At 36.3% G+C, this 14,494-nt stretch overlaps 1 protein-coding gene across 1 annotated transcript in view; it reads left to right on the forward strand.

The window, feature by feature from the left end:
• The window catches only part of NIPBL (Nipped-B homolog (Drosophila)), a 234,478-nt gene that overhangs the window by 178,973 nt on the left and 41,011 nt on the right, over positions 1-14,494 (forward strand). The window contains exons 26-31 of the mRNA XM_006876931.1: positions 3,653-3,867; positions 3,968-4,070; positions 4,814-4,912; positions 5,012-5,158; positions 8,983-9,117; positions 9,861-9,959. Of these exons, the coding sequence (XP_006876993.1) occupies positions 3,653-3,867; positions 3,968-4,070; positions 4,814-4,912; positions 5,012-5,158; positions 8,983-9,117; positions 9,861-9,959 (798 nt within the window). The remainder of the gene's footprint in view (positions 1-3,652; positions 3,868-3,967; positions 4,071-4,813; positions 4,913-5,011; positions 5,159-8,982; positions 9,118-9,860; positions 9,960-14,494) is intronic.

Genomic DNA, 14,494 nt, shown 5'->3' on the forward strand with positions numbered 1-14,494 from the left:
TCAAGCATGGCAACAATTGTGAACTTGGCCCAGGACCGGGCAGTGTTTTCTGTTGTTCATAGGGTTACTATGAGTTAGTACCAACTTGATGGCATCCAACAACAATATTGCATGACTAAGCAAACCCACATTAATATTGCATGCAAGTAAAATTGTGATAAAAGTAATTAAAAACTGGCTGCAACGGTACATTGACAGAGACTGCCAGACGTTCAACCTGGATTTAGACGAGGACTTGAAACAAGAGATATCATTGTTGGTATCAGATGGATCTTGGCTGAAAGCAGAGAATACCGGAAAGAAGTTTTCCTGTGCTTTATTGACAATGCAAAGACTTTCCACTGTGGATCTTGACACTCAATGGATAACATTGCAGACACTGAGTATTCCAAAACACTTAATTGTGCTCATGAGGAACCTATACATAGCCCAATAGACTGTCATTCAAACATACCAAGAGGACACTGAATGATTTAAAATCAGGAAAGGTGTGTGCTAGGGTGTTATTCTTTCACCATACTTATTCAGTCTATATATTGAGCATATAATCCAAGACGCCTGATTTTATGAAGAACATGGCATCAGGATTGGAGGGAGACTCTTTAACAGCTTGCAATATGCAGATGATATAACTTTGCTTGCTAAAAGAGAAAAGAACTTAAAATTCTTACTGATGAATATCAAAGACCAACTTCATTTTAATTGGATCTATGATCAGCACTCACGGGAGCAGCAGTCAAGAAAACAAACGACGTGTTGCTTTAAAGTGTTCAAGAGCAAAAATGTCAATTTGCAGACTAACGTGTACCTAACCCAAGCCATAATATTTAATAGCCTCCTACGCATGTTTATTTTGGGTGATAAATAAGGAAGACCATAGAAGAATTGATAAATTTGAAAATGGTGTTGGAGAACAATATTAAAAGTACCATTGACTGTCAGTAGAACAAACAAATCTGTGTTGGAAGGAGTACAGCCAGAATGTTCCTTAGAAACCAGGATGACCAAACTTTGTCTGTCATACTTTGGACATATTATCAGGAGGGATCAGTTCCTAGAGAAGGACGTGATGCTTGGTAAAGTGGATGGTCAGTGAAAAAAGGAGGACCCCCAGTAAGATGGATTGTCACAGCAATGAACTCAAGGATAACGCTGTTTGTGATAATGATACAGGACTGGGCAGTGTTGCATCCTATTGTGCATAGGGTTGCTATCAATCTGAACTGACTCGATGGCACCTAAGAACAATAAAGAAACACTTGGAAATCTTTTCCAAGTAAGTACAGCCCAGGTTGTGTATGAAATGATCTGCCAACATTTTTATTTTTTTAATTAGAATTTTGTGTTTATAGTTCTTTTTAAATATATATTAAAATATATAAAATCCTTAATTTCCATTAATGTTCTTTTTCTTTTAAGATGGTGAAATATGAAGTCAAAAGATATTGTAGACCTAAACTATTGAGCCAACTACTATAGTGTTTATTCTGTACTGAAAGGAGCAGATTTAGAGATGTGCTTCAGTGTTTTACTCTTCCTATGATTATTGGCCTGTTTATTTTTTGCAGAAGTTAGGTGAAATATAATAACAGCTCAAATCTTCTACCTTCAGTATTTTATCTGTTAGTTCTAATATTTTCTAGTTGATCCATCATCTGTTTAATTTTACTGATTAGTAGTATGACTTTGTCCTTGTTTTTGTTAGTTAATAATATACTTAGTACAGTATATTCCATCTGGTGAGGTCCATGTGTATAGTCATCTTTTTTATATATATAGTCATCTTTTATGTTTGTTGTTTTTAAAAGGTATTTGCAATGAAGAATCCATTGGTCTTGCAAAATTTTATCATGCGATCTCCAGCATCATTTCTATCAAGGCCATATTTTCCAACTGCTAACCCTTCCTCTTTGTTTCCAGTCTTTGCATTCCAATAACCAGTAATGACCAGTACATCTTAATTGCATATTTGATCAGTTTCAAACTGAATAAGGTGATAGAAATCTTCGGTTTCATCATCACTGGCTTTATTGCTTGGTACATAAACTTGGATAATAGTGGTAATTACTGGTCTGCCTTATAGGCATATAGATATTATCCTATCACAGACAGGGTTGTTGTACCTCATAACTGATCTTGATATGTTCTTTTTGATTCCTCTTCAATTTGCTATTCCTGGCATAGTAAACCGTGTGATTGTCAGATTTAAAAATATCCAGTACCAGTTCATTTCAGCTCACTAATACCTAGGATATTGCTATTTATACATTCTATTTCTTTTTTAACAATTTCTAATTTTTCTGGATTCATACTTTGTACATTCCATGATCCGATTATTAATGGATGTTTACAGCTGTTTATCTTCATTTTGAGTTGTACTCCATCAGCAAATGAAGGTCCTGAGGGCTTTACTCCATTCGCATCATCACCATCATCAACTGTACTTTGAGGAGGCAGCTCTTCCTCAGTCACATTTTGAATGCTTCCCAGCCTGAGAAGTTCATCTTCAAGCACTGTGTTTGGCAGTATTTTGGTGCTGTTCATCTCATCATGTTTCATTATCCAGTTATGTGGTGCTGACAATGTTCCACTGTTATTCACAGCCTTTGGTATGGGTTGCACCTCAATGTAAAGAAAACAAAAATCCTCAGCACGACCAATAAACAACATCCATATAAGTGGAAAAGAGAGTGAATTTGTCAAAGACTTCATTTTGCTCAGATCAGCCATCAACATTCACAGAAGCAGCAGTCAAGAAGTCAAACAATGTGTATTGCATTGGGTAGATCTGCTGCACAAGACCTCTTTTACGTGTTGAAGAGCAAAGATATCAGTTTGAGGACTACAGTGTGCTTAACCCAAGCCATGGTATTTCCTATACCCTCATATGTGTGCAAAAGTTGGATGGTGAATAGAGAAGACCATAGAAAAATTGGTGCATTTAAGTTATGGTGTTGGAGGAGAATATTGAAAGTACCATGGACTGCCAAAAGAACAAATAGATCTGTTTTGGAAAAAGTACAGCCAGAGTGCTCCTTGGAGGCCAGGATGGCCAAACTTCATCTCTCATACTTCAGACATACTGTCAGGAGGGACCAGTCACTGAAGGATACCGTGTTTGCTAAGGTGAAGGGTCAGAGAAAAAGAGGAAGATCCCCAGCGAGATGGTTTGGCAAAATAGCCACATCAGTGGGCTCAAACGTAGCAAGGATTGTGAGGTCGGCCCAGGACTGGGCAGTGTTTTGTTTTGTTCTGCATAGGGTTGCTACTAGTCAATACCAACTCAATGACATGTAACAACCACAACATACTTAGTATAGTTGTATGTTATCCAGTAGTATCTTTTGATATCATGAATACAAGCTTTAAGATAAGTAATATGAGGGAGCTTCATAAAGTTCATGGGAAAATTCCAGTAGCTTTCAATTCTATTTTTCCATGAATTTTTTTGAAGTTCCTTGAAAAGTAGTCTTCCTTCTTTCAAAATATTCCAAACGTTTTAAGTTTCTTAAAATATCTTTTTTAGTAATATAAGTTATTTAAAATAAACCTTGATATTTTGGTCCCTAATTGTGAACACTCCACCTTTATCATTGGGATGAACATTTTGTTATTAATTTCCCTAAGCTCAAGTCTTTTCATTTCTTTTCAGTTTTCTCGTAAATTCTATATTGCCCAGTGGTTCCGTGACACAACTCTGGAAACGGAAAAAGCAATGAAATCACAAAAAGATGAGGAATCATCTGAAGGAACACATCACTCAAAAGAAGTTGAGACAACTGGTCAAATCATGCATCGAGCTGAAAATCGGAAAAAGTTTCTTAGAAGCATTATTAAAACCACACCTTCTCAGTTCAGCACATTAAAGTAAGATCCAGAAAGGAAAAGTATTACTTTTTGTATTTCTTTTGTTTCTCTATACATAATTTATAGAAATAAATAAAAATTCAATGACTTTTTGTTACAGGATGAACTCTGATACTGTGGACTATGATGATGCTTGCTTGATTGTTCGATACTTGGCCTCTATGAGGCCGTTTGCCCAGAGCTTTGATATTTATTTGACACAGGTAAACTGGGTCAGATGTCCTTATATAATGTTGATTTTTCTGGTTCTGGATGCTTGTGGGGAAATGTTCAATATCTATTCAGTGCTAAGAACAGGTATTTAAAAGGTCATGGAAGTAGTACTTGTTTTCGTGTTTCCATTAATTTTGTTGCCATCAAGTGAATTCTAACTCCTAGCAACCATTAAGACAGAGCAAAACTGCCCCCACACTGTTTGCAAGACTGTAAATCTTTACAAAGTAGATTTCTACATCTTTCTCTTCAACTACTCATGAATTCAAACTGACAACTTTTAGAAAGTGACTTAATCAAACCACCAAGCCTCCTTCTTTGTGTTCCATATTTGCTAAAATGTGTTTGTTCTGAATGCTTTTTACATACTTATTCTCATTTTACAGGTATGTGAGTATATAGCTCTATGAACACGCACATACGGTATAGATACAGTGAAAGATGTCATTTTTAAAAAGTCATTCAGTTAACAAATTATGATTTGGATAATGCAAAATATTCTTGATTCAAATTACATAAAAGGCTTTAGTGGGGCTGTATGTCATTGCAAATGAAACATAGCAGTAAATACCAGGTTTAATTGAGAAAACTAAGACAAAGAAAAGGTCCCAAAATATCGAATGCCTGACTTACCACTTATACTGACCTGAATTTGTTTGGCATGTATTCAAGCTACATTTTGTTAAATTTATATATTCTAACACTTATGAAAATACCATTGTTTGTTTGGCAGATCCTTCGAGTTCTTGGGGAAAATGCAATTGCCGTTCGAACAAAAGCCATGAAGTGTTTATCTGAGGTTGTTGCTGTAGACCCCAGTATTTTAGCAAGGGTAAAGAGAGCAAAAATAATTCTTATTTGAGTTTTTTATTCAAATTGAAATATTAGCTCTACTTAGGATAAATGATTATATTTTCTACCTTTTCTTTAGCTTGATATGCAGCGAGGAGTTCACGGACGACTAATGGATAACTCCACTAGTGTACGAGAAGCAGCAGTAGAATTACTAGGTCGATTTGTCCTTTGTCGACCTCAGCTGGCTGAACAGTATTATGATATGCTGATTGAAAGAATATTGGTATGTTTTGTTGTTTTTATAATGATTCATGAGTATAATTTCTAGAATCATGTCTTGGTTAAAATGCTAACCCAGAAAAGTAGATGTGTCAATTGCATATTTATGTTCACAGAACTATGAACCCAAGAAGGGTAGAATTTTAGGAGGAAGACTATTTAAAATCATAAAACAAACCATTAACAAAAATTTGACTCCTTTTTTCATTTAATGCTACCTTTTGTTTACACCCATTTACAGTGAATAAATGCTAGGAATTGATAACAAATAAATACTTTGGACAGAAATGAGGGCTTCAAAATGTTAGGGAAAAATAGAATTAAAAGGTAATGGAATTTTCCATGAACTTTTGAAGACTTTCATCATACGTATATAAACAGGAAAGATTACTTCAGTAAGAGCTAGATTCAGAACTTGCATTGTCTGGTAGTAATTTTGGAACTTTTGTGTTGTGTTTTATGTATTCTCATGTACGTATTTCCCGTGTTGTGCTGGCTGTAATCTGACAAACTCGGTTTCTGCAAATTTAACTTAAAAGTTACCTGAACCTTAAGAGTTAATTAAAGGAATCCTTTTCTAAAAATACTCTTTATATATAGTATGTACATATATGTATAATTCTCTGAAAGCGTCTTCGTAGGGTGGGCAAATAAAGGAAAACTTTGGTATTAGAGAATATCTATGAAATCTCCATAGAAAACAGCTATACACGTAGACCTCACTAGATGGAATACATAGAAATCAAATTGACTACATCTGTAGAAAGAGATGGTGGAAAACTCAATATCATTAAACAAAACTAGGCCAGGGGCAGACTGTGGAAGAGATCAGTTGCTCATATATGCAAGTTCAGGATGAAGCTGAAGAAAATTAAAACAAGTCCACAAGAACCAAAATATGACCTTGCAGATATTCCACCTAAAATTAGAGACCATTTGAAGAACAGATTTGATGCATTAGACATTAAAAACTAAAGCCCAAAAGAGTTGTTGGATGATAGCACAAACATCAGGTAGGAAGAAAACAAAAGGTCATTAAGAAGAAGACAAAAAGGCCATAATGAATGTCACAAGAGACTGTTTAGAGATATTAAAGCAAAGAAAATAAATGAGGTGGTGAAAGAGCTGAATCGAAAATTGCAAAGGGCAGCTCAAGCAGACAGTGTCAAATACTACACAATGAAATGTGCAAAGATATGGAGTTAGAAAACCAAAAGGGAAGAGCATGCTAAGCATTTCTCAAGTTGCAGTTACTGAAGAAAAATTCAAGCCTTGACTTGGAATGTTAAAGGGTTGTATGGTGAAAATATTGAATGGTGCAGAAAGCATCAAAAGAATATAAAAGGAATACACAGAGTCACTGTACCAAAAGAAATGGCCGATGTTCACCCTTTTCAAGAGGTAGCATATGATTAAGAACCAATGATCCAGAAGGAAGAAGTCCAAGGTACATTGAAGGTATTGGCAAAGAACAAGACTCCAGGGAACTGATAGAATACAAATTGAAATCCTTCAGCAAACTGATGGGGCACGGGAGGCATTCACTCATCTAGGCCAAGAAATTTGGAAGACAACTACCTGGCCAACTGACTAAAAGAGATCCATATTTTACCCACTCCAAAGGACCTAACAGAATGTGGAGATCATCAGACAATATCATTAATATCGCATACAAGTAAAATTTTGCTACAGATAATTTGAGAACAGCTGCCAACTATACATTGACAGAGAACTTCCAGAGGATCAAGCTGGATTAGAAGAGAACATATTAGAGGGATATCACTCCTGACATCAAATGGATCCTGGCTGAAAGCAGAGAATACCAGAAAGATGTTTACCTGTCTTTTATTGGCTATGGACAACATTGCAGAGAATGAATTTTCCAGAACATTTAATTGTGCTCATGAAGTACCTGTATATACACCAAGAAGCAGTTATCCAAACAGAACTAAGGAATACCAAATACTTTACAATTAGGAAAGGTGTACGCCAGGATTTACCGTACTTATTCAATCTGTATGCTGAGCAAATAATCCGAGAAGTTGAATTATATGAAGAAAAACGTGGCATCAGGATTGGAAGAAGACTCATTAACAACTTGGCAATATGCAATGATACAATCTTATTTGTATCATTGAAGAAGACTTAAAATACTTAATGATGAAGATCTAAGACCATAGCCGTTGGTATGGGTTGCACCTCAATGTAAAGAAAACAAAAATCCTCACCACTGGACCAGTAAACAACATCCGGATAAATGGAGAAAAGATTAAAGTTGTCAAAGATTTCATTTTGCTCATATCATCCATCACTGTGGGCGTCAAGAAATCAAATGACATGTTGCATTATGCAAATGCGCTGCACAAGACCTCTTTAAAGTGTTCAAGAACAAAGATTATCAGTTTGAAGACTAAAGTGCGCCTGAACCAAACTGTGGTATATTTTCAGTAACCTTACGTGCATGTGAAAGTTGGACAGTGAATAAGAAAGACCATAGAAGAATTGATGCATTTGAGTTATGGCTTTGGAGGAGAATATTGAAGGTATCATGGACTACCAAAAGATTAAACAGATCTATGTTGGAAGAAGTATGGCCAGAGTGCTTCTTTGAATCCAGGATGGCTAGACTACATCTGTCATACTTAGGACATATTCTTGGAGTAACCAGTTCCTGGAGAAAGATACCATGTTTAGCAAAGTGGAGGGTCAACGAAAAAGAAGATCCCCAACAAGATGGATGGGCACAGTCGCAGCAGCAGTGGGCTCAACGGTAGCAATGCGGTTGGTGCAGGACTGGATAGTCGTGAGTCGGTACCAACTCAGTGCTCCTAACAAAAGCAATAATAAATTTTCCACATAACCCACAACTTGCTTAATTCAGCATAAATGTGTTCATTATTCCAACAATTACTAGAGTTTATATTATCACCTTTAGCCAGCATCAGAAAGACTAATTTAGCTTCTTTTAGGTATAAGATCATGATTAATGCAAAGAATTTAAAGAGTAGGTGAGCAGTAGGTCTGTAAGGGAAACCTAACACTAGATAAGGAACTCTGGTAGTGTAATGGTTACGAGTCAGGCTGCTAACCTTAAGGTTAGCAGTGCAAAACTACAACTGATGAGACTTTCTGCTCCTGTAAAGATTTACAGCATTGGAAACCTTATATAGGGTCCCTCTGAATCAGAGCCGACTCTACAGCACATGACCACCACCACCCCAACACTAGATAGATACAGACTCCTTAGATTGATTAACCATTTGAGAACAAAAGTACATTTATCCAAGGGCAAAATTCAGTAGGTTTTGCTAAGAAGGAAGAATGGAAATAAGAAACACAGGGAGGAAATGGGATAAGTGATGTTACCTTCAGGGGATTGCAGTCATTCAGATGAAACATAGTGTATGATTTGTTGAATATAAAACTGATGATCTACTCTGTAAAGCTTCACTCAATTTAAAATAAAAAGTTTTTTTAAAAAGGGGTGCTTTATTAGTGATACTTCATATGCTATTAAAGTGGCAGACATTTTTCTAAAAGCTGTACATATATTATCCCATTTCATTGTGACAAGCTTGTACTCTTAATATTTTGTCTTGTGCTTAATTACACAGGACTCTTCATTTTTGAATACCCTGTTTTTAAAGTAAAGACTAATGAAAATAACCCATACTTATTACACTAACTTTACTTCTAAAATATCTAAAATAATCAAGTCTAGAAATAAATATACAGGCAATATTTATCATGTTAACAATGAGTAACTATATGACTTGCTGGCATATGTTTCTTAATTTCTGACATTTAAATTTTCCTTTCTGTTTTCAGGATACTGGTATCAGTGTAAGGAAAAGAGTAATAAAGATTCTAAGAGACATCTGTATTGAACAACCAACGTTTCCAAAAATTACAGAGATGTGTGTAAAAATGATTCGCAGAGTTAATGATGAAGAGGGCATTAAGGTAAGATGAAATGTTGACTACATTAAAATTCAGTTTTCATTAATTTTTTTAAGTATTCAAATGTTTATTACATCTGAATTGCATTGATTAAAGTATATATGAAACCTTCAAAAGTGAATTGATTTGTTTCATTTGTAAGCTTGAGAAAAAGACATACTTTGTTAAGTATTTTTGTTTCTAGACTTAATAATTAATAAAATCTGATCTTTCCTAACCAGTTCAGCAATTGTAGTATTAATTTAAAGTCATTGTAGAGCTTATGTATTATATCAAATAAATTTATTAGCAGATTAAAATCGTGTTTATTTCTAAGTATGTGATTAGTTTCCTAAATCAGTAAATACCGTGGTGAAAGTTCAGTTTAGAATTCATGAATGAACTGATATGTAGGGGTTGCCGCTATGTATTTATTTCTAAGTTGTGAAAGTATTCTTAACTACTGCCCTGAAAATAACAACAGTTTAAGTTTGATTAGAAACATTTGCTTTTCAACTGAGTATAATTTCTAGGCTAGGGATAGTGTCATCCATTTGAATTATTTAAAATCTACTAAATTGAAAAAGATTGTAACTGTTTAAACAAAACAAATTGATGATTTTTTTTTAATTTGAAGAATTTCATTAAAAAATAAAAAGCCAGTGACTTTTGCTTTAATTTATCATATATAACATTGTGTTATTGGCCTTTTTAAGAATTTGTCATGTTGTGGTAGTTCCTAAATTTGAAATATTTCTTTCTTCTAGAAATTAGTAAATGAAACATTCCAAAAACTTTGGTTTACTCCAACTCCGCACAATGACAAAGAAGCAATGACAAGGAAAATCCTAAACATCACTGATGTGGTAAGAAAAAGGAAGACATAGTAGCATAGTGGTTACAAATCGGGCTGCGAACCACAAGGTCAGCAGTTCGAAACTACCAGCTGCTCCGCAGGAGAAAGACGAGGCGTTCTGCTCCCGTAAAGATTAATAGCCTCGGAAACCCTATGCAGGGTCGCTATGAGTTGGAACCGACTCCACGGCACATAACAACAACAGTGATAAAGTATTCATTAATCTCTATGTTTAGTAATGAACCTTGTGGCAGCAGTGGTTAAGCATTGTGTTGCTGACTTCAAGGTCTCTAGTTGATCTCTGGTAGCGTAGTGGTTATGAATCGGGCTGTGAACCGCAAGGTCAGCATTTCGAAACTACCAGCGGTTCCGCGGGAGAAAGAAGAGGCGTTCTGCTCCCGTAAAGATTTACAGCCTCGGAAACCCTGTGCAGGGTCGCTATGAGTCGGAACCGACTCCACAGCACTTAACAACAACAAGTTGATCTCTACCAGGTACTCTATGGCTGTCTGCTCCTGTAAAGATTTATATACAGTTTCATAATCCCTAGGAAGCAGTTCTGCTCTGACCTATAGGGGCACTATGAATTGGAATTGACTCAATGGTAGTAGGTGGTTGTTATTAGGTGCCATCAAGTTGGTACCAACTCACAGCAACCTTATGCACAATAGAATGAAACATGGCCCAGTCCTGCGCCAGCCTCACAATCGCTACTATGCTTGAGCCATTGCTGCTGCCACTGTGCCAGTCCATCTTGTTGGAGGTCTTTCTCTTCTTCTTTGACCCTCCACTGTACCCGTCTACTTTATGAAGCATTATGCCCTTCTCCAGGAACTGATCCTCCTGATACATATGAAGTAAGAGAGACTTAAGTCTGGCCATTGGGCATCTAAGAACATTCTGGCTGTACTTTTTTTTCTTAAGTTTTTATTGTGACTTGAGTGAAAGTTTACAGGGCAGATCATCAGTTTTACATGCAACAAATCATATACTTTCATTACAAAGATTATAATCCCCTCCGTGTACCATCAGTTAACAGTATTTCTATTCATTTTAGCTCTTTTTTTTAAATACTCAGGCATATATAATAATTTACACCACCAAAGGGCACATTCCGCAAGCCAGTCTCCTGGCCACCACTCTCAGTCCCTCTCTTTCCATGAATTTAGAGTCCTCAGCTGCTTCCTCTCCTTGCCCCCATCTCTGCCTCCATCTCTGGTGTCGCTGCTTCTCTGGGTAAGGTCCTGCATTCCGCTTGTATTCTTTACCCTTGATGCTCCTAGGGTCCTTTGTTTCTGGACTGTAAGATTAACTACTCCCCCATTTTTGTTAACAAAACTTCTACCTTTACAATTGTGACAGTTGCAATTAGTCATCACAGTTAATCACTATTGAATCATAAGGATCTTATCCCCATCTCTTTTTACCAGACCTATTAGACAACATGAAAACTGTTCAGTGGAGGATTCTGTTTACCCCCGCACATTCTTAAACTCAACTGTCTCTTGAAACCTTGTAAACCAGTCACTTCGTGCGTTTATCACCTCCTCATTTTAGTTAGCCGGTGTCTAAGTTGCCCTTCCCTATCTACACTGTATACAGAGGGGTTAGCAGTGATACATGATGCAAAGACTCTTTCCCTCTTAGTTGATATTTTGAGCTATTATCTCCATGTGAGTATAGGTCAAGTTCATCATATTGTAGCAGTTTGTTTCCTTTATCAAAATTGTTTTCTGTTCTTATCTTCCTCTAGTAAAGTTCTGATTATCAAGGCTAAGTCAAATGGGAAATAATCTGCAAGTTTGGGTGTTCTTGTGCATCTCCCCTCACCTCATATCAGCTGGATGCTTCACTCTCAGCTCTAGCCCTCTGTGGCTTGTCCATGGGCTCAGGTGTCCCCAGGTCTCATCACACTTTGGACCAATCAGCCCTTCCTCTTCTTTTTCTCATCTCCAGGTCAACGTGAGTCTATGGAACGTGGTTGAACTCAGCCCATTTCTTCATTGCTGCCTTACCCCCTCTTCCACTCTCCAGTAGACCAGCATGTTCGCCAGCAAGTTTATATGCCTGTTCATGTGTTCCCTTTGAGTTTCAGTCTTAGAGGGGAGTTTGTCCTGAAGGGACTTGACTGCTTGCTTTGATGGCTTCCCGGCGAACAACTTGTTTATTCTTGTAGTACTGCCAATACGTCTTCCAACACAGATTTGTTTGTTGTTTTGACAGTCCATAGTACTTTTAGTATTATTCTCCAACACCATAACTCAAAATACATTAATTCTTCTACGGTGTATCTTATTCACTGTTCATCTTTCATATGCGTATGAGATTATTTAAAATAACATGGATTGTGTCAGGCATGCCTTAGACCTCAAACTGACATCTTTGCTCTTGAACACTTTAAAAAGGTCTTGTGCAGCACCTTTACATAATGCAAGGTATCATTTGATTTCTTGACTGCTGTTTCCATGAGTGTTGATTTGAAGTAAATGAAGTCCATGACAACTTCATCCCTTTGTCCATTTAATTTGATGTTTATTTATTGGTCCAGGGTTGGAGATTTTTGTTTTCTTTACATTGAGGTGAAACCCATCCTGAAGGCTATAGTCTTTGATCTTCATCAGTAAGTATTTTAAGTCCTCTTCAATTTAGGCAAGAAAGGTTCTATCATTTGCATACTGTAGTTATTAATGAGTCTTCTTCCATCCTGATGCCATGTTTTTCTCCATATAATCTAGTTTCTCCGATTATTTGCTTATCATATAGACTGAATAAGTATGGTGAAAATAGGCAGCTCTGGTGCATACCTTTCCTAATTTTAAACCATTTAGTGTTCCCTAGTTCATTATGAACAGCTACCTCTTGATATATGTGCAGGTTCCTCATGAGTAGAATTCATTGTTGTGGAATACTCAGTCTTCGTAATGTTGTCCATAACTTGTATTGATCCACACAATCAAAAGCCCTTGCCTAGTCAGCAAAGCATAGACAAACATTTTTCTGGTATTTTCTGCTTTCATCCAAGATCCATCTGATGGCAGTAGTGAGATATCTCTTGTTCCAAGTCCTCGTCTGGATCCAGCTTCTACCTCTGGCAGTTTACTGTCAATGTGATATTGCAGCCATTTTTTAATTATCTGGAACAAAATTTTGCTTGCATGCAATATTAATAATATTTCCTAATGATTTCCACGTTCTGTTGGGTCACCTCTCTTTGGAATGGGCACAAATATGGATCTCTTAGAATCAGTTGTCTTCCAAATTTCTTGAGACAGAGCGAGTGAATGTTTCCTACAATGTTGCATCAGTTTGTTGAAATATTTCAATTTGCATTACATCAATTCCTGGTGCCTTGTTCTTTGCCAATGGTTTCATGCAACTTCGACTTCTTCCTTCAGTATCATTGGCTCTTAATGGTTGAACATCGACCATTTCTTTTTGGTACAGTGACTCTCTGTATTACTTCCATCTTTTGATGCTTTCTTCATCATTAAGTATTTTTCCACTAGAATCCTTCAATAATGCAAGTCAAGGCTTGAGTTTGTTCTTCAGTTTCCTCAGCCTCAGAAATGCTGAGCATGTTGTTCCCTTTTTGTTTTATATTTCCAGATCTTTACACATTTTATTATGTTTGACTTTGTTCTTGAGCTGCCCTTTGAAATTTTCTACTCATCTATTTCTTTTACCTCCTTAATTCTTCCAATTGCTTTAGCATCTCTACACTGGCGAGCAAGTTTCAGAGTCTCTTCTGACATCCATTTTATTCTTTTCCTTTCTTGTCTTCTTAATAACCTTTTGCTTTCTTCCTATATGATATTATTAATGTTGTCCCACGTAACTTTTCTGGTGTTCGGTTTTAGTATATAATGCATCAAATCTGCACATATGTTCCAGGTCATATTTTGCTCTTATAGACTTGTTTTAATTTTCTTCAGCTTCAGCCTGAACTTGATGTGAATAATTGATGGTCTGTTCCAGAGTTATGGCTGATGAAATGGGGCTTTTCCATCATTTTCATCCAAAAATGTAGTCAGTTTTATTTCTGTGTATCCGGCCTGGTAATAAGGTTCATGTGTGTCGTCATCTTTAATGTTGTTTTAAAAAGGTATTTGCAGTGAAAAAGTCATTGTTCTTTCAGTATTCTGTCGTACAACCTCCTATATTGTTTCTATCACCAAGGCCATATTTTCCAACTACTTATCTTTCCTCTTTGTTTCCAACCTTTGCATTCCAAAGGATTAGTGGACTACATTTAGCACTGCTTCCCTTAATTGATATTTCTGTAAAGACTCAAGTAAGATTAATTTGGTGTTACCATACCATCCAACTTTTTGGCACTCATTAAAATAGTCACTGATAATGAAACTCTCTTGTTCCTGCAGTAATTGAAAATGGAGAAAAGGAAGAAGTGAATTAAATAGATATGATAGCCTAGAAGTACCTAACCTCAAAGGAATATCTTATTTTAGGAGGCAGTAAGGTTTAGTTATTACTGTTAGTGTGATTATTCAAATTTTAGTACCTATTAAATTTAACACATTAATTTCT

This window comes from Chrysochloris asiatica, unplaced genomic scaffold (assembly GCF_000296735.1).
Source record: "Chrysochloris asiatica unplaced genomic scaffold, ChrAsi1.0 scaffold00430, whole genome shotgun sequence".
NCBI classification, from domain to species: Eukaryota; Metazoa; Chordata; class Mammalia; order Afrosoricida; family Chrysochloridae; genus Chrysochloris; species Chrysochloris asiatica.